Raw genomic sequence first — 19,706 nt, forward strand, 5'->3', positions numbered from 1 at the left:
TTCCACCATTGTTGAATAGATCAAATCTTGTGCTTGCATTTTCATCCCAGGTAGATTAGAGAGAAGAGTGAAAGAGCAATGGCAGCCTGAAAGAGAGAAAGAGAGAAAGAGAGAAAGAGAGAGAGAAATTGAAATAGAACGTGTATTTCTCATATATAAAAAAAATGTGTTCTAGTTCGTTTCTCAACTGAACACTCAAAATCCCTTCTTTTTCTTTATTGAACCCAAATCGTGTTGATTCCAATCCAGTTTCAGCAAAGATCGGAGAACACCCAACTCGATTTTCAACTCATTTTTTCCATTTACACACTCAAAACCCCCATGTTTGAACCAATTGCTTTGTGGGTCATTCGATTTTGAAGGTGAAATGAAGAAATTAAGGACTTACTATATGCATTTGAGACACCCACCAAACATGGAGCGGCGATGGATCTTCCCTTTAGCAATAGGCTCGATGGTTTCTCTGTTCCTTCTCTTTCTTTCAATGGTGGCCTCCCCCGGAGGGACCCCTCTGTTTCCGTTTTACAAATCTGTGGCTGTTTCGAGTTCGTTCTTTGTTGAATCGAAGCTTCATCCGGTTCCAATTTCATCGCTCCCTCCGCCGCCGCGATTTGCGTACCTAATTTCGGGTTCAGTCGGAGAGGGAAACATGTTGAAAAGGACGCTTGAAGCTCTGTACCATCCGATTAATCGGTATGTTTTGCATTTGGACCTCGAATCGCCGCCGGCGGAGCGGCTGGATCTGCAAAAGTATGTGCAGAATCATCCCATTTTTAAGAAATTTGGGAATGTGAAGGTCATCACTAAGGCTAATCTTGTTACGTATCGGGGCCCAACTATGGTAGCTAATACATTGCACGCGGCGGCGATTTTGCTCCGGGAAGGTGGTGATTGGGATTGGTTTATTAACCTCAGTGCTTCGGATTATCCTCTTGTAACTCAAGATGGTGGGCTTTTGTTATTGTTCATTTAAGTCTCTTTTTATTTGGGTTTTTCTCTTATATGAGTTAACGAATTTTGTTGATGGGTTTTGGAATTTTTTGCTAGATCTGCTGCATACTTTTTCTTACTTGCCTCGTGATCTTAATTTCATTGATCATACCAGTAACATTGGATGGAAAGAGTAAGCGAACTGTTTCTTCTTTGGCTTGTTTTTTTTAAAAAGGGTTGATATTGAAATTGAATTTTGATGTTTGTAGGAGTCAGAGGGCTAAGCCAGTGATTATTGATCCTGGGTTGTATATGTCGAAGAAAGCTGATGTGTTTTGGATTACACAGCGTAGAAGTGTGCCAACAGCCTTTAAACTCTTTACAGGTAAATTTTGAAAAAAAACAAAATTCTGTTTCTTAGAACAAGAATTTGAATGACCATGGTTTATGTGAGTTCTGTTTTGATTTCTATTAATCTTTCTTGTAGATTAGAGATAACAAATGATTTCTCTTTTCCCTTTTCATGTGTGTATGATATAAACTGAAACAGAAAACTCAAATTGTTTAGTTTTTGTTGTAGTCCTGCTATTGGAATTGCCATATAGACATTGACTTATGATGTAGGTCTCATAATCAATTGTTTTGAGCTAATGGACTTCTGAGTTTGCTAGAAACTTATCTTAGATCATTCAGTTGATATTGCTGCATGAACTTCATAATCTGCGTCCATTGCTTCGCAACTGCTGATCATTCTATCGATTATGCGACAACACATTTGTACTATCTTCATTTCCTAAGAAACAGATGAGAGGAACAAGAAATTATTTAATTGCCTTAATGTCTTGTTTCTTTTGCTTTCAAAGTGTCGCGGACTATGCAACGTTTATGTATTTGCACCTTCATGTAGTCTATAGGTTTTTTCTATTTTATCCATGATGGGTTGGATTAGTGGTACAAAGGAGACATAGTCTTAATAACTAATTAAGAGGTTATGTGTTCAATCTATGGTATCCACCTACTTGTGAATTAATTTTCTACGAGTTTCCTTGACAACTAAAGGTTGTAACGTCAGACAGGTTGTTCCGTTAGATTAGATTAGTCAAGATGCACATAACTTGGCTTTCGTTAGATTAGATTAGTCAAGATGCACATAACCTGGCTCGGACGGGATATCTAAAAGAAATATATGTATTTTCTATTTTATGTTTACATCTTGAAAGAAATCTAGAAATGACAAAGAATGGTGGCAAAAGCTTCAAGATGATTTGATCATTATGTTATTAATCTAAATTAGAATTTGAAGGCCATTCAAAAGTATATATCTTCCTTCTCACTGTACGTACTTGAATGCTTGGTGCAAACATTTTCTTATGCTTTAAGGTTATTACAAGTTATGGTGGAAAACCTCAAGTTCTTGCTTAGAATATGTCAAGATGGGAAAATTTTCATGTAGGTAATATTAAGGATATTCATTTCATTTCTTGCCTGCATGAAGTGTAGCCTTAGAATCATAAATGATACAATGGCATAGACCATGGACATGATACAAAAAGTGGAACCACTGACAACATAGAACAGCTTGAAGGATGTAGACATATACATTCTTTTCTTTTCTTTTTGGTTAAGATTAGATCACGGTGTTGGATTTCTTACCTATAATTTTTATTGTTTCAAATTTAGATTATGTTCTGGATAGAACTCATTATTTTCTGTGAATATCGACTGAATGTTTCATTTTGCTCACTTTTTGTATGTAATTCGTTAGCATATATCTTAGACCATACTGTAGTTCAGCAATCCTACAATCTCTAATCCCTATCTTTCTTTGAACGGATGAATTTTTCTTTGGGAGTTATTTTACTGAACTCTTGTCTTGCCTTATCACAGGGTCCGCTTGGATGGCACTTTCGCGGCCTTTTATTGACTACTGCATATGGGGGTGGGAAAATCTACCTCGAATCGTCCTCATGTATTATGCAAACTTCATATCTTCCCCAGAAGGATACTTCCACACCGTTGTCTGCAACGCACAACAGTTCCAAAACACGACTGTGAACAGCGACCTCCATTTCATATCATGGGACAATCCTCCCAAACAGCATCCTCACCATCTCAATGTCAATGATATGCAAAGGATGGTGGATAGCAATGCTCCATTTGCAAGAAAGTTCGTTGGAGAAGATCCTGTACTCGATGAAATCGACAAGCAACTCCTACACAAACGCCCCAACATGGTAGTTGCTGGTGGTTGGTGCATTGGAAGCCACGAAAATGGAACTGATCCATGCTCCATCGCCGGCAGTACTAATGTATTGAAACCTGGTCCTGGAGCAAAACGGCTCGAAACCCTGATCAACTCTCTATTATCCGAAGAGAAATTTCGACCTAGACAGTGCAAATAAAAGGAGATACAACATCATCCACGGCATACTAGAAATCCCAAATGGATAAATTCAGGTCATGAAGAATTGGGAAGGAAATGGCTGAAATGTACACAACTCCATCAGTAGGTTACTAGAAATGGTTCAGCCATATCCATTTCTATTAGTCTTTTTTTTCTTTCTTACAAAGCTTCTTGACAGGTTTATTTCCACAATCCCTTTGCTGCTGCTGCCAACACTTGTGTTTTTTGTTACACTGATGCCTTTGTAATACCCAAATGGATGGAAGAATTTGGCTGTGACTGATCAGTTGATGAAATGTATGAAAAACTATTAGTACAAAATTCAGTCAGAATCTTTGTAAGGCCTAAAATATAGTTTTCTTTCCCTTATAAAAAAAGGTTAGGTACTTTCTAAATTTGGTTCTTCAGGTTTAAGAATTTTTGTACTAGTCTTAGAAGTTTGATATGATAGGTTCTTGTCCTTATTGTTGTTGAAATTTGGGTATGAAGTCAATCAATAAAATTATAATTTTTTTCCTTTAAATACTATTTCTTGCAACTTTATTCATTTTAGTTTTCACTTTTAGAAAGTGGCCATTTTAATACAAATTGTCACTAAAACGTATAATAAAAATGGATTAACTAAGAAATAGATATCAAAGTGAGTTTAGAATTTAGTTCATATATGTTATAATTAAAATTTATTTTTTATGGTTTGATTTATCAAATTATAGATATTACTTATAAGATTTTATCCAACTTTCTTCAAACTATCAATCAAACTTGTAAACTAAACAAAATAACTTAATTAATTAAGTTATTTTGAAAACTTGTAAACTAAACAAAATAACTTAATTAATTAAGTTATTTTGAAGTTTAAATATAAAGTCTAAATGACCGAATTATCCATCTTTATTATTAATAATATATTAAATAAATAGAAGAAGGAAAAAGAAAAGTTGACAAATTAATATTTGCATTTATTAGATATCTTATGTAAATATGATAATTGATTAATTCTATTATGGTAATATTATAATAAAAATTATCTCTTAATTATTTTCTTTTGGTGATTTTGTTTAAAAATTATGACTAATACAATGTATATTTTATAAATGAAAGGTTCTTATATCAATTTTTTTATGTATTTTATTTAAATATTCATATGTTATGTAGTAAATAATACGTTATGTTTGAAACAATATTAATTCTACATATGAAAATTGTTTATGTTTACAGGAACATTAACGAGAAAAAATTATTATAAGTATATATAATATGCCATTAAAACATTAGTTATTCTCGACTATATGTAATGTTGAGAAAAACTGAATATGTTTGAGATGTAGAGACTTGATAAAAGAAGTAAATTAGGTTGATAATTAAGAAAAAAACTCTTTAAAACTTTTGAAAATATTAAAAAATTATTTAAGATTTACTGATATAATTTATTTTTAAATATTTAAATTAAAGTTAATTGTAAAAAGAAAAAAAGACTATTTTATTTATAGGTATTTAATGTGAATCTTTCAAAAACTATTTTGAAAAGTAGAAATAAACTTGTAAGATTGAATTCAAGTATTGAGATTATATATTTATTCAAAATAATATGACTTTGATTTGATTTGGACGATAATTCCTACGGGTAGGAACCATTGATATATTTGATGCTATTTCTTCACTTTCGTGCCTATAACTTCTCATTAATAATATGCCCTTTTCTTTATCACTCTTTTTCTATATTTTCTCAATTTCATCTTAATTAAATAAATACATAATTACATCAATTAACATCAAAACAAGTCTCATATCTTCCTCTATAATCTTTGAATTAAAAATTAAAAAATCATCTTCATTTAAAAAGAAAAAGTACGACCTTTCTTGTTGTATTTGCGAGTGTTCGAGTTCAAACTAGCTTGTGTGAGAATATTGATTAAAACACTAAACTCTCATCAGAATAAATCAATTTCAACTTTTAGTTAGCATTTATCTTAAGTGTCATTCGTGCATCAATTCTAAAGTTCATTTTCTAAAATTGATTTTCTAAGGTTGATGTCAATCATGATTTGATTGTATGAAATCAATTACGAGTTTAGATGATACACACGGTAAGTTTATGTTTTCTTTAATGAAATTTGGATGACATAAATTAATATACTTACACGAATAAAAATAAATATCCGAAATAATAAAAACATTTTAGGTTAATTGTTTTAAATGACAAAATCATCATTCATGTGTTGATATATTTGAAAAAGATTTTTTTAGAACAAATTAACTGCAAGTACAAGTTTTGACACATACTTGTTTGTTTCAACACTTTTCAAACAATATTCTATGTAGCCGTTAAAAAAAATAATTAATCTGACCAATCTGGATTATCCAAGATTGGATTGGTTTAAATTTTGTGTTGCATTGAATTACAAAATTGGAGAAAAAAATATTCGAGGTAGGTTGTTGGGTCTTGTAAATAAGGGTCGGATTGACCTGACCCGACCCGGTTAGGCATATTTTTTAATATATATAAACTAAAACTTATTTTCATAATTCATCGCACATCACATTCTATCGTTAGCCTTGTTCGCGATCGCCCCGTCTTCTTCAATCAGTTCAACTTCCTCCTCGTCTACTCAGCCTTCCCCTCCTCCTCGACGGCCCAACCTCCCCCTCTCTATCGCCTCGTCGGCCCGGCCTCCCCCTCTCTGTGTCAGTTGCTCTCACTTCAAGGTAGCCGGCCTCTTGCCCTTGATACCGTTTGTCATCTTTCATAATTTTTGTCTATCCATTCTTCCTGCCTTCCCGCCAAAGCCGTTTGGGGAAGGGTTGTGTTATGAGATTAAGATTATGATAAACTTAGGGTTATGATAAAATGTGTTTGAGGGAAGAGCTACCGAGGAAGTGTTATAATAAAGATGTGTTTAGGGAAAGGTTATGTATGTAGTGTTATCAAATTTATTTTTTATTTTATCTTTTAAAAATTCAATATACAAATTTTATATACTTAATTTATCAAATGGTCATACCTTTTTTTTTTAACAATTTGTCCTAATTTCATTAAATAAGAGGTTCATTTTCAACCTTTTTTCTATGTGTAATTAGGTGCAAAATGATTATTTTTTTAAAAAAATCATATTCTAAATTTAATAAAAAAAAATTTGTATATTTTATTTACCACGTCGTCCTAGCTTTCGTAAAACAATTTGTCTTAATTTATTTAACTACAACTTTCATTTTCAACATTTTTTCAAGTATTTCAATAAATTGGTGTGACACTTAACCATAAACATGTAAATAAATACAAATAATAATTAAAAATACTAAGTATCATAAACAAAGAATAACAATAAAGAATTTTACCAACTCGAGTGGAAAATTACAATGAATCTAGTTTTAGATTTCTCTTTAGTTTATTTTAGTCTACTTTTAAAATATTAACTTTAATTTTTATTCTTTTTAAGAGCTGTCTATATAATCTTAAAATATTTATTTTAGTTATTCTGCAACAATTATTGGGTAAAAAATTATTGAACCTACCATCTATATAACAAATCTTTTTGTTACGTTAATTTAATCGAGATTAATTTAGGCGGTGTTTGGTTGAGATTATAAGGTGTTTAGTTTTGTAAAAAACACTATTTCTTAAAAAAAAAATGATAGTGTTTGGTAAATTAAAATAATGCATTTAAAAAAAAAAAATATTTATAAAATAATCTATTTTGTTGGAAAAAATTTTAAAAATCAAATTTAGATATAAATAGTTATAAAAAAATCTAACCAAACGTTAAATGTTTAAACTTATTTTCAAAAAGTGTTTAAAAGAAAATGTATTATTAAAAAATATTGTGTTCTTAATTCAATCTAAACGGACGCTTAATAATTAAAATAACATTAAGAATAGTCCTTATGGTTTTTGCTAATTGTTGTAAACAATTTATGGTAGTTTATTAAAATTGTACATTTTTTTTAATTGACATTCATTAGCTAGGTAAACTAATTAACAAAATACAATAAGATTGAGATTGATATCAAAATTTTAATTTCACAAATATATTGATATAAATTCAAAAATAGAGATGAGTGAAGGTAACTAAATTAAAATTTTAATAGTATAATTACAATAAATTAAATTAAAATCAATAAAAATCAAATAGCTAGCAAAGGAGATCTAAATGTCATAAAAAACTTGCAAAATTTTAAAAATCACATTCAAGGATGTATTTGTATAAATGTTGCAAAGTTGAGATAAATGTTGTAGAGATGAAATTTGGTGTTGCCAAGCTAATTTTCATTTTGTAGTTAATGATTTCAAAGTTTATATGATTTTTATAAAAATCTTTCAAATAAACCATTTTTTTTAAGAATAGAAAATGGGTAGGGAATTAAAGTATAATGTCATTTGACATAATTCATTTTTATTATATTGTTACTATTTCACTAAATAATTTAATAGGACCAATCTATAAAATTCAAATTGACCTTTTAAATATTTTCATTTCACTATTTCAAATAAACCTTTTTATTATATTGTTACTATTTCACTATGTTGTCTTCTCCTTTGCTTATGAGAAACGATTCTACTACCTCACCGGAACAGAGACGTTATTCTTGCCTCTTTTATTAATTACATAATCGAGAAAGGCAAGGCGGTGGAGCTTAAGAACGGGCAACAGAAGCTTTATACGAACAGCTCCAACAAAGATTGGGGGCATACAAGTAATTGGAGGCATGTCCCTTTTGAGCATCCTGCCAATTTTCGAACTCTCGCTATGGATCCCAAGAAGAAGCAAGAGATTATTGATGATTTGGTTAAGTTTGGGAATGGTAAAGCGTATTATTAGAAAGTGGGGAAGGCTTAGAAACGTGGGTATCTTCTGTACGGTGCGCCGGGAACTTGGAAGTCCACCATGATCGCCTCCATGGCGAATTTCATGGAGTATGATGTTTATGATTTGGAGCTGAAGTCCGTTAAGGATAATACAGAGTAGAAGAAATTATTGATTGAGATTTCGAATAAATCTATTATTGTGATTGAGGATATTGATTGCTCTCTTGATCTCACCGGGCAACGGAGGAAGAAGAAAAGAAAGGAAAAGAAGAAAGACCCTGTTAAGAAGGGTGAAGAAGAAGAGGTTACAGAATGTCGTCGACGGAATACGGTCGGCGTGTGGTGGAGAGAGGCTGATTATTTTCACGACGAATCATAAGGAAAAGGTTGATGAAGCTTTGATAAGAAGAGGAAGAATGGACAAACATATAGAGATGCCTTATTGTGGTTTCGAAGCATTCAAAGCTGTTGCTATGAATTACTTGGATGTTGAATGGGATGAATAGAACGACAAAATTGGGGAAATGTTGGAGGAAACAGAGATGGTCCGGCGGATGTGGCTGAAATTTTGACACAGAAGTATGAAGGTGAAAAAAGAGAGGAGTGTTTGAAGAGATTGGTTGAAGCTCTTGAGAAAACAAAAAAGGAAGCTGAGAAGAAGAAAGGCTGAAGCAGGAAAAATGGCAGAAGAAGAGAAAGAAGAAGAATCAATGAAATTAAAAGCAATGGAGTTGGTGCTAAAGAAGTAAAAGAAAGAAAATGATCACATGGAGAAAGCAATTAATATGTATGGAGATAAAGCCCTTTCTAAAACTCTATTAGAAACTTCATAGAATTATGGTTTCACAGTTCTGCTAGACAATGAAAATGGGCCTTAACTTTGGGCTTCCATTCTTAACAATCTCTCACCTACAACTACAAGACCAACAAGCTATCATGTCTACCTTCCAACTATACTAAAAAATTTGCAAAATATAACCAAATTTCTCAAACTCTACCAAAGCATATGAATGAAATAATTGACAGCTTTTGTTATATTTACCTTGAAAATGTATTATCTAATCCTGCTTAATCGGTGATTGTTCTATAATTTTTACATAGGTTTGGAGAGTAAAAAAGGTAGATTTTTGGAATTGTTCTGATTATGTTTGGAGAATGAAATTGTTAGCTTCTCCTTCCATTCCATGAATGAAAATTTTCCAACAAAAAAGAAAAGGAGAGATTAAGAAGAAGAAGAGAAAAAAAAACAAAAAGCTAATAAGATGTCATGTGGGCATGCCTTATTTGTGTTATAAATTTATGTGGACAAAATTTTCCCACTTGAAAAGTAAAAAAGGAGTCTTGTGTTCACACCTTCAAATTACCACTTTCCTCTACATTTCCTTTACTTTTTGAACACGTTTTGCAAATTAAATTCTAATTTTATTTTATTTTATTTTACGATTAATATAATTTAAGTAAATTATTTGATTATATATTTCTAAGAGTTATTAGTTGGAACACCTTAAGCATACTATTTAGATTAAGAAAAAATAAAAAACACACACACACACACAAGGAAAAAAGATCAAACTTAAAAACTAGGATTAGATATACATTAGGAAAATTAATTGCTATATAAAGAAATAAAATAGACATATGATACAGCATATAATATAAATGTTTAAAGACAAATATATGTATGTATGGTATATTCACAAGAACTTAAAACTAAAGCTTCACATTGCCAAGAGAAAATATAAATGAGAGGATATGGCCAGCTTTTGAGTATTGTGTTCACACGTAGGAAATCAAAAGAAACTTGGTCTACGAGTCCATTACTTTTCATTAGAATTATAATTATTTAATTACCACATTTTCTTCAAAAAAAAAAATTATTACTTTAAAAACACGAAAAAACAATCATTGGAAATTTCGTATCTATTTCCTTTTGAGGCTACAAAATAAAAATGTATATAGATAAAAAAAAACAAAGGAAAGTTGGGATGAAGCACATGCATTAGTTCATAAATTACAAAGTTTGATACATTGCATCCGAACTAAGATTAATCCATAAATTTATGTTGGTTCGGATGCAATGTGCATTTTATATACACATCTCATCCATTTTATTTTCTTCCTTTCTTCTCTTTTCAATTCAACACCCAATCATACATGTATAATTTATGAAACAAAACTTGAAAAGCATAAAATCAAATTAGTCATTCATACATAATCTATGAGAATTTTTAAATAACAATGAAATTTTATCCAAACACAATACAATGCAAAAAATAAAGAAGTGACATCATGGACGTGATTCATTATTTAATAAATAAATCAGTGCAAACAAAATTTATCAGACTGTTTAGAATAATGATAAAAAATTTAAAAGGTTAAAAACATATTTTCGATAAAAGAAACGGATGAAAACTGAAATTTGTAAATGAAATTAGAATCTAGAGTTTAATATCAATCATAGAAATATATCTTTTTAAAAATATATAATAAAATAAGTTAGTGTAACTAAAATTTTAAACAAATATTTTTATGAAAAAATTTGAAATATGATTGATTGAAATTGAAAACTGAATATTAAAACTGGAAACATAATATCAATTTAATAAAAAACAATTTTAAAATTAAAGATTTGAGATTGAGATATTCAAAATATATATATGTATAAAGAAAATAAAGAAGTTTGTTAATAAGAAAATTAATTGGAAATGTAACGTCCGTTTAATAAGAAAACGTTGAAAAATGGAGATTAGAATATTTAATATTCATATATAGATAAAAAAAAATGAAAAAATCAAATTAAAAATGAAAAAATTATCTTAATTTAATAAAGAAACAGGTGAAGGCAAATTATATATATATAAAAGGTGGGACGTAGATGCAGCTGTGAAGTTGAGGATGCAGCTGTGAAGTTGTGGATCCCCTACACCACTTCAATTCCTTCTCGTGGAACTTTTCCTACCTTATTTTTTAAAATAATATTTCTTATAAAAAAGAAATCCATTTTGACTCATATAATTCAGAAAAACCAACAAACTTTTTTAATTAAAAGCTATGGTCCTTTTTAATATGCTTGAATAAAGAAAATAAAGAAGGGATTTTTACTTTACACCATGTAAAGTATAGTTTTTAATTTAACCTGACTGCTCTTCAAAGTTAGGGAGTAATTACAATATTTATTAAAATAGGTAACAATCTTGTAAATAATAATATTTAAGAAGGTTAGTCGCCGTCTAAACAGAAATTAATAAAAACGAAGTTTACTTAATTAATCACAAAATTGTTTTTTCCTTAATTATAGCAAAATTTGTTTATCCTTAATAAATAACAAAATTATAATTATAGGGTTTTAGAAATTCCTACATACCGACGAGAAGGGTGACTCCTTATCCTTTCTTCAACAAGGACTTCCACTCTGCAACAAATTCCCCTACTCCTCCTCCTCCTCCTTCTTCTTATTTAAGGCCTCCTTTTCCTTCTCAAATTCTCCACCAATAAACCTTCTAATTCCACAACTTTCTCACACAAACATGACCCCAATGCCCATGGGACACCTCTGGAACAATGTCGGCTCTTTAATGGCCACCGCCATGTTCATTTGGGCAATCATTCAACAATACTTCCCTTACCATCTTCGTGCCCACATCGAACGATACGCTTACAAATTTCTTGGCTTTCTTAATCCTTACATCACAATCATTTTCCCTGAATACACCGGCCAGCGTCTCCGGAAAAGTGAAGCCTTTACCGCTATTCAGAATTACCTCAGTTCACGAACCTCAATTCGAGCTAAGCGTCTAAAGGCAGAGGCGATCAAAAATAGCAAATCTTTGGTTCTTAGTATGGATGATAATGAAGAAGTTATTGATGAATTTCAAGGCGTTAAGATTTGGTGGACTTCTAGTAAAACCGTACCCAAAACTCAGAGTATATCTTACTACCCTACTTCCGATGAGAGACGGTTTTACAAACTGACGTTTCACCGGCGACACAGAGAAACCATTCTTGACTCTTTTATTCATCATATTATGGAAGAAGGAAAGGCCGTCGAGTTGAAAAACCGGCAACGGAAGCTTTATATGAACAATTCCGGTGAGAGTTGGTGGCATAAAAGTAGTTGGAGACATGTACCTTTTGAGCATCCAGCCAATTTCCGTACTCTGGCTATGGATCCGAAGAAGAAACAAGAGATTGTGAATGATTTAGTGAAGTTTAAGAATGGGAAAGAGTATTATGAGAAAGTGGGAAAAGCTTGGAAACGTGGGTATCTTCTGTACGGTCCACCAGGAACAGGGAAATCCACCATGATAGCTGCCATGGCGAATTTTATGGAGTATGATGTTTATGATCTTGAGCTGACGTCTGTTAAGGATAATACAGAGTTGAAGAAGTTGTTGATCGAGATTTCTAATAAATCCATTATTGTGATTGAGGATATTGATTGTTCACTTGATCTTACGGGGCAACGGAAGAAGAAGAAGAAAACAGAGGAGGAGGAAGATGAAGCGAAGAAGGAGATTGAGAAGAAGGCTAAAGAGGAAGAGAAGAAAGAGAGCAAAGTGACGCTCTCTGGGCTGTTGAATTTCATAGACGGAATTTGGTCAGCGTGTGGTGGAGAGAGGTTGATTATTTTCACGACGAATCACAAGGAAAAGCTTGACGAAGCTTTGATAAGAAGAGGAAGAATGGACAAACATATAGAGATGTCTTATTGTGGTTTCGAAGCATTCAAAGTTCTTGCAATGAATTACTTGGATGTTGAATGGGATGATTCATACGATAAAATTAAGGAGATGCTAAAAGAGATAGAAATGACACCGGCAGACGTGGCGGAGAATTTGATGCCAAAATACGAAGGGGAAGAAACAGGCGAGTGTTTCAAGAGATTGATCGAGGGACTTGAGGATGCAAAAGTGGCAGCTGAGAAGAAGAAAGCAGATGAAGAAGCTGAAGCAGCAAAAATGGCAGAGAAAGAGAAGGAGAAGAAGGAAAAAGAGGAGGAGAAGAAAGCTGAGGAAGAAGCAGAAGCTGCTAAAAAGGAAGAGGAGAAGAAGAAGGAAGAAGAAGAATCGGGCGAGAAGAAAGAATGTAGTAAATGCAATGGGGTAGCAACAAGAGAGGTGAAGGAGAATGGTCATGTGGAGAAGAAACAGAACAATTGAAAAAGAAAAGCAATGTACGAGCTTGATGTATGAAATTGAAGGTTTAGATTAGTTTATTTGTAGAGTCGATTGGTGTGTTTATAAAAAAATGGTTCACTGATTATCCGTTGCCATATTCTAATTTTTGACAAATATATATATATATATTTCCTCCATCGATGGAATTACCCCAGAAGACCCTACGGTTTTTTTTCATAGCCAATTTGTTTTGATAAAATATTTATACAATATAATAAAATTTTAGATTAAAATATTTTATTCTATATTCAAATGAGAAACAAATAAAATTTTAAAATAATTATTATAAATTTTCAAATGAGCATAAAATATATATAATTGAGTCAAAATATGGGTGTGCTTATATATTAAATTATTTTGATATATAGAGAAATAAAATAAAGGTAGACCATATGTATAGTATATTCAGGAGAATTTTAAAGCTTCACAATGCCAAGAGTCACACTCTATACACAATCTCTCTCTTACTATATGTTTGTTATAGTTGAAATTATTCTTTATCATAATATTTTATAGGTTGTTGTTTTTAAATATAGCAAAATAAATTAAAAATAGAATAAAGAAAATCTAGAAAATGAACTGTACAAATTTGGAATAGAAAATGAATAAATGGCAATAAAGAAATGATAAATTGTTCGAAATCTAAAATTTATGAAAAATGTTTTACTGACTTTATTGGTTTTTCGTTTTTGTTACACGGACCATAACTATTTTGATCTTTTGTTATATTTATGAAAATTAATCTTTTTAAAAACTTATCTTAAGAAAAAATATAACTTTGGACAAAATTAATTCATAGTACCTAATTTGAGTATTTGTCGCCCCTTTTTAAATTTACAAAACTTCTTTTGAGTAACTAATCCAAACAAAGCTTAGTTCATGCTAATTGGCACAGCCAATCTAATCCAAAAAATTATTGATATTATTTTTAATATATAGTATATTTTATTTAATTAGTCTTTTAGGGTTTTCAATTCTTTTTTTCTCAATAATTAGAAACCACCCAATATTAACTATATTTTCCACTCGGACCATCAAATTGGTCGACTTCGACCGTTTCAGTCCGTTTAAAGCGATGTTTTCAGTGTTTCCTCGTAATATATCTTGTGGAAAAATAAGAGCTTATTTGTTAGAGAATCCAAATTTTGTTTTATGTTTTTAGATTCACTGTAGTAGATATCCATTTGGCAGAAAATCTATATTCTATTTATGAATTTAGCAGACAGTCGAGATTCTTTTTCTAAAAATTATTTTTGGATTTTAAGATTCAAACAATGCAAATTTTGAAAACAACACGTTTTTATATTTTTATTGTATCTAGAATCTAACTTTTACAATTAAAAAAGCATAATTAAATTAATTATATTTAAAATATCTAAATGTTATATAAATTTTTAGGTGAAATTACAAATTTGATAGAAGATAGAATTGAGTGGTTTATAACTTGAATTTAGTTGATTTAGTTCACTAAAATCATACAAAATAGTCTTACTTGTCATGACTAACTTTTTACTGAAGTTTTCATGACTAACATTTTACTAAGGTTCTCAGACCATAATATTATATTTGATATTTTATCAAACTATAAGTTAAAGTTTAAATTTCTCCAAACAATATGTTCTACCATTGCAATGTAACTGGTTTTGTAAACATAAATTGTATTCATAAATAAATTAATAATATCTAATTCTCAATTAAGATAATCTTAATGAATAAATATAACTTTAAGAAGTATATAATAGGAAACATATTTAGACATTTTTTAAAACTAGATATCAATTTTACATATTTGAAAACAGATAATAAGTTTCTGTTTTTGGACATCCAACGAGCATCTTCTCTTCTGGTAAAGTCGAGCATTAGTATGAGCATGATGTTGCTCTTCAAATATTTCTTTTGCAGGGGGTTTAGCAGCCATGAAAACATAAATTAATACAAACCAACTTTCCTTAATTAATAACTAAACTATAAGTCTATAATAATAATAATGGTGACTCCTTAGTATTCTTAAACAAAGACTTCCCACTCTTCCACAAATTCCCCTCCTCCACTCCTCCACTCCTCCACTCCTCCTCTCCTCCTCTCCTCCTCTCCTCCTCTCCTCATTCTTCTTATTTAAACCCCCTTTTCCTTCTCAAATTCTCCACCAATAAACCTTTTAATTCAACAATTTTCTCAAACAAACATGACTCAATTGGCCATGGGACACCTCTGGAACAATATCGGCTCTTTAATGGCCACCGCCATGTTCGTTTGGGCAATCATCCAACAATACTTCCCTTACCATCTCCGTGCCTACATCGAACGATACGCTCACAAGTTTATTGGGTTTCTTTATCCTTACATCACAATCACTTTCCCTGAATACACCGGCCAGCGTCTCCGGAAAAGTGAAGCCTTTACCGCTATTCAGAATTACCTCAGTTCACGAACCTCAATTCGAGCTAAGCGTCTGAAAGCAGAGGCGGTCAAAGATAGCAAATCTTTGGTTCTTAGTATGGATGATAATGAAGAAGTTATTGATGAATTTCAAGGCGTTAAGATTTGGTGGACTTCCCGTAAAACCGTACCCAAGACTAAGAATATATCTTACTTCCCGGCTTCCGATGAGAGACGGTCTTACAAATTGACGTTTCACCGGCGACACAGAGAAACCATTCTTGACTCTTTTATTAATCATATTATGGAAGAAGGAAAGACCGTCGAGCTGAAAAACCGGCAACGGAAGCTTTATATGAACAATTCCAGTACGAATTGGTGGGATAAAAGTAGTTGGAGACATGTCCCTTTTGAGCATCCAGCCAATTTCCGTACTCTGGCTATGGATCCAAAGAAGAAACAAGAGATTGTGAATGATTTAGTGAAGTTTAAGAAAGGGAAAGAGTACTATGAGAAAGTGGGGAAGGCTTGGAAACGTGGGTATCTTCTGTACGGTCCACCAGGAACAGGGAAATCCACCATGATCGCTGCCATGGCAAATTTCATGGAGTATGATGTTTATGATCTTGAGCTGACGTCTGTTAAGGATAATACAGAGTTGAAGAAGTTGTTGATCGAGATTTCCAATAAATCCATTATTGTGATTGAGGATATTGATTGTTCACTTGATCTTACGGGGCAACGGAAGAAGAAGAAGAAAACAGAGGAGGAGGGAGATGAAGCGAAGGAGATTGAGAAGAAGGCTAAAGAGGAAGAGAAAAAAGAGAGCAAAGTGACGCTTTCTGGGCTGTTGAATTTCATAGACGGAATTTGGTCAGCGTGTGGTGGAGAGAGGTTGATTATTTTCACGACGAATCACAAGGAAAAGCTTGACGAAGCTTTGATAAGAAGAGGAAGAATGGACAAACATATAGAAATGTCTTATTGTGGTTTCGAAGCATTCAAAGTTCTTGCAATGAATTACTTGGATGTTGAATGGGATGATTCATACGATAAAATTAAGGAGATGCTAGAAGAGATAGAAATGGCACCGGCAGACGTGGCAGAGAATTTGATGCCAAAATACGAAGGGGAAGAAACAAGCGAGTGTTTCAAGAGATTGATCAAGGGACTTGAGGATGCAAAAGTGGCAGCTGAGAAGAAGAAAGCAGAGGAAGAAGCTGAAGCAGCAAAAATGGCAGAGAAAGAGAAGGAGAAGAAGGAAAAAGAGGAGAAGAAGAAAGCTGAGGAAGAAGCAGAAGCTGCTAAAAAGGAAGAGGAGAAGAAGAAGGAAGAAGAAGAATCGGGTGAGAAGAAGGAATGTAGTAAATGCAATGGGGTAGCAACAAGAGAGGTGAAGGAGAATGGTTATGTGGAGAAGAAACAGAACAATTGAGAAAGAAAAGCGATGTACGAGGATAGTACATTTTAGACTTTATGTGTGTGTATGCGCATGTCAATTTAGTGGGTCATTGAAGGTTTCTATTTGAATCGATTATTGTGTTAATAAAAAAAAAAATGGTTTGTAACAATGCAGTGGCCAATGCTCATGGATTGATTATATTAGGTATGTTATGACTTCTACTATCATTAATTCTCTAATTGTCATATTCTAACCTGAATTTAGACTTACAAAACTGGATGTAACCACGATAGAGTCAGGTTGAAGGATGAATAACAAATGTTTATGACATAAAAAATATATATTTCTTCCTTTGGTTGAAGTATATATAAATTTCAACCAAAGAAAAAGTGAATGATGGAATTACCAAGAAGACCTTATGACCTGTATGTTTTTAAAAAGATTGTATTAATTGCCAAGTATGTGTTAACAGCCAAATATGTCATTTTTGCATTAGCTAGGTTATTTATCATTTTGGTAAGTTTCAAGGGTAAATTTTGATTTTGATTGATTTTGAAATTTGCTTTCCATTTATAATTTGTTGTGAAAAAAAATGGTGTAAGAATCGGACAAATGTGAGAAAATGAGAGTAGTTCTAAAGAGAAAAAAAAAGATATCTATATAATTTGTTTAAAATATAACCTTTCAAACTCAAAGAAAATTTCAAACAAATTGATTCACTATATTAATCATATAAGTATTTTTTTTGCAAAGAGGAATACTAATGACGTTTTAGATGATATTACTATTTGTGACGCATACTGAACGCAAAGATATTTTTTATTTTTTATTTATGATGATGAATTTATATTGAGAAATACACATTTTATATAATAATGAAAAATACAAGGGAAATTGTAATTAATAACTATTTTAGAAATAATAATTAAATATATAACAACATTTTTAAAAAATTGCAAATATAGCAAAACTATCATGGATAGACTTGTATATGGTCTATCAGTGATAAACCCAACATAATCTGTCAGATAGACTCATATAATTGGTAGAATTTGACAAATTTTGTTATATTTACAATTTTTTTAAAATGTTACTATATACTTAATTATTTTGAATCTAATTGCTAAATTTGCAACTATCCCAAAATACAAATGCATATGTAAAAAAAAAAAACCTAAATAATGATCCAATAAAAATAAAAATATCAAAGAGAAAAAAAAAAAGAAGATAAAACTTAAAGACTCACATTGGTATATATGATTAGGAATTTTAATAGTATATTGAATATTTTAAAAAGTATATATTATAAATAATAAAATTTTACATTTTATGTTATATTTTATTTTATTTTAGTATATTTAAATTTGAAACACGAAATAAAACTTAAAAACTTTTTTAAATAGATATAAATATTTAAATAACATTATGTATAGAAAATATATGTAATAATTATATATATTCGTTTATTATAAAATTTCAAATGAGCATAAAATATATATGGAGTCAAAATGAGCGCTTACTATGAACCTCCTCCCATAGGTTATTTTAAAAATAGACTAAATGTGTAAGGGCAAATAATTGCAAAAAAATAATGTATAGTATATTCACAATGGCATGAGTCACGTCAATATTTTTGGGTAGAAAGAAAAATGATACATCATCTTGCATGCTAGCTTTTGAGTTATTGTGTTCACACGTAGGGAGTCAAAAGAAACTTGGTGTATCAATCTATTGCTTTTCCAATCATTTTTTACAATTATAATTCATTATTTAATACCACTTTTTTTTTTTAAAACTACACTTTCGTATCCATTTCCTTTCGAGGTTACAACAAAATAAAATAATAATAATAATAATAAAAAAAAAAGGTATGACTCATTCTTAGTTGATTGTTGGTTGGATGTTGTTGGCATTGGGTGATGGGCCTCTTGGGTACGTTTAACGCCTACTAGGGTGCATTATACATCAAGTTTGACACAAAGTCTCTCTCTTACTATATGTGTGTGACATCATCTTCATTCGTATGCATTTATGTGCATTGTACATCCCTACCTTTTTTTTTCTTTATTTTCTTCCTTTCAACAACCATTCAAAATATGACACCTACCTTTACTCTTTTAATTTCTTTATATTATCATTTTCACTTATATCCAATCAACCTTTTTAATTAAAAGCCATAACCCTTTTTAATATGTAAACTATCATTTTTAATATTAAGAAAGAAAAAAAAGATTTGTCTTACACACGACAACTATAATTTTTAATTTCACCCAATTGTTACTAAAATATTATGGATTTAGTTATTAGGGTTATGGAATAGCTAATAATTTTAGGAATAATAATCAAATATACAACAATATTTTTAAAATGTAAATATAGTAAAGTTAATGATTTATTAGGGTTAAACAAATATTTTCAACACAAGGATTCTTAACGATAGATCATTGCTTCTATAATTTATAGATTTGGACGGATTTTACTATATTTACAAGTTTTTAAAATGTTGTTATATATGCTAAAAATTTGAATATAATTGCTGTAATTGTAATTTATCATTTATCATCATCTTTTGTCACTAGACTTAAATTTTTTAAACAAAAATAAACAAAT

The 19,706-nt window shown here is 30.9% G+C and overlaps 3 protein-coding genes and 1 pseudogene across 3 annotated transcripts; all 4 read left to right on the plus strand.

Annotated features, from left to right (window-relative positions):
- Positions 1-3,857, plus strand: LOC101222341 (beta-glucuronosyltransferase GlcAT14B). Its single transcript, XM_004147410.3, has 4 exons — positions 1-947; positions 1,048-1,123; positions 1,200-1,315; positions 2,818-3,857. The coding sequence occupies exons 1-4, from the start codon at positions 368-370 to the stop codon at positions 3,330-3,332; spliced, it is 1,287 nt and encodes a 428-aa protein (XP_004147458.1). The 5' UTR covers positions 1-367; the 3' UTR covers positions 3,333-3,857.
- Positions 3,858-7,386: 3,529 nt separating this feature from the next.
- LOC101209791 lies at positions 7,387-8,825 on the plus strand (annotated as a pseudogene).
- A 2,683-nt stretch (positions 8,826-11,508) lies between these two features.
- LOC116402965 (AAA-ATPase ASD, mitochondrial-like) lies at positions 11,509-13,452 on the plus strand. The gene has a single exon (XM_031883590.1). It carries the CDS (start codon positions 11,666-11,668, stop codon positions 13,295-13,297), a length of 1,632 nt encoding a protein of 543 aa, XP_031739450.1. The 5' UTR covers positions 11,509-11,665; the 3' UTR covers positions 13,298-13,452.
- A 1,913-nt stretch (positions 13,453-15,365) lies between these two features.
- On the plus strand, positions 15,366-17,327 carry LOC105435135 (AAA-ATPase ASD, mitochondrial). Its single transcript, XM_011654565.2, has one exon. It carries the CDS (start codon positions 15,501-15,503, stop codon positions 17,127-17,129), a length of 1,629 nt encoding a protein of 542 aa, XP_011652867.2. The 5' UTR covers positions 15,366-15,500; the 3' UTR covers positions 17,130-17,327.
- Positions 17,328-19,706: the final 2,379 nt, after the last annotated feature.

This window comes from Cucumis sativus, chromosome 3 (genome assembly GCF_000004075.3).
Source record: "Cucumis sativus cultivar 9930 chromosome 3, Cucumber_9930_V3, whole genome shotgun sequence".
Taxonomy (NCBI): domain Eukaryota; kingdom Viridiplantae; phylum Streptophyta; class Magnoliopsida; order Cucurbitales; family Cucurbitaceae; genus Cucumis; species Cucumis sativus.

Excerpts from the sequence above, each read along its gene's own strand:
- LOC105435135 (XM_011654565.2), top strand. The coding sequence starts at position 15,501 with ATGACTCAATTGGCCATGGGACACCTCTGGAACAATATCGGCTCTTTA.
- LOC101222341 (XM_004147410.3), top strand. The coding sequence starts at position 368 with ATGAAGAAATTAAGGACTTACTATATGCATTTGAGACACCCACCAAAC. Across the intron at positions 948-1,047 it reads TCCTCTTGTAACTCAAGATG|ATCTGCTGCATACTTTTTCT; the intron begins GTGGGCTTTTGT and ends ATTTTTTGCTAG. Across the intron at positions 1,316-2,817 it reads AGCCTTTAAACTCTTTACAG|GGTCCGCTTGGATGGCACTT; the intron begins GTAAATTTTGAA and ends GCCTTATCACAG.
- LOC116402965 (XM_031883590.1), top strand. The coding sequence starts at position 11,666 with ATGACCCCAATGCCCATGGGACACCTCTGGAACAATGTCGGCTCTTTA.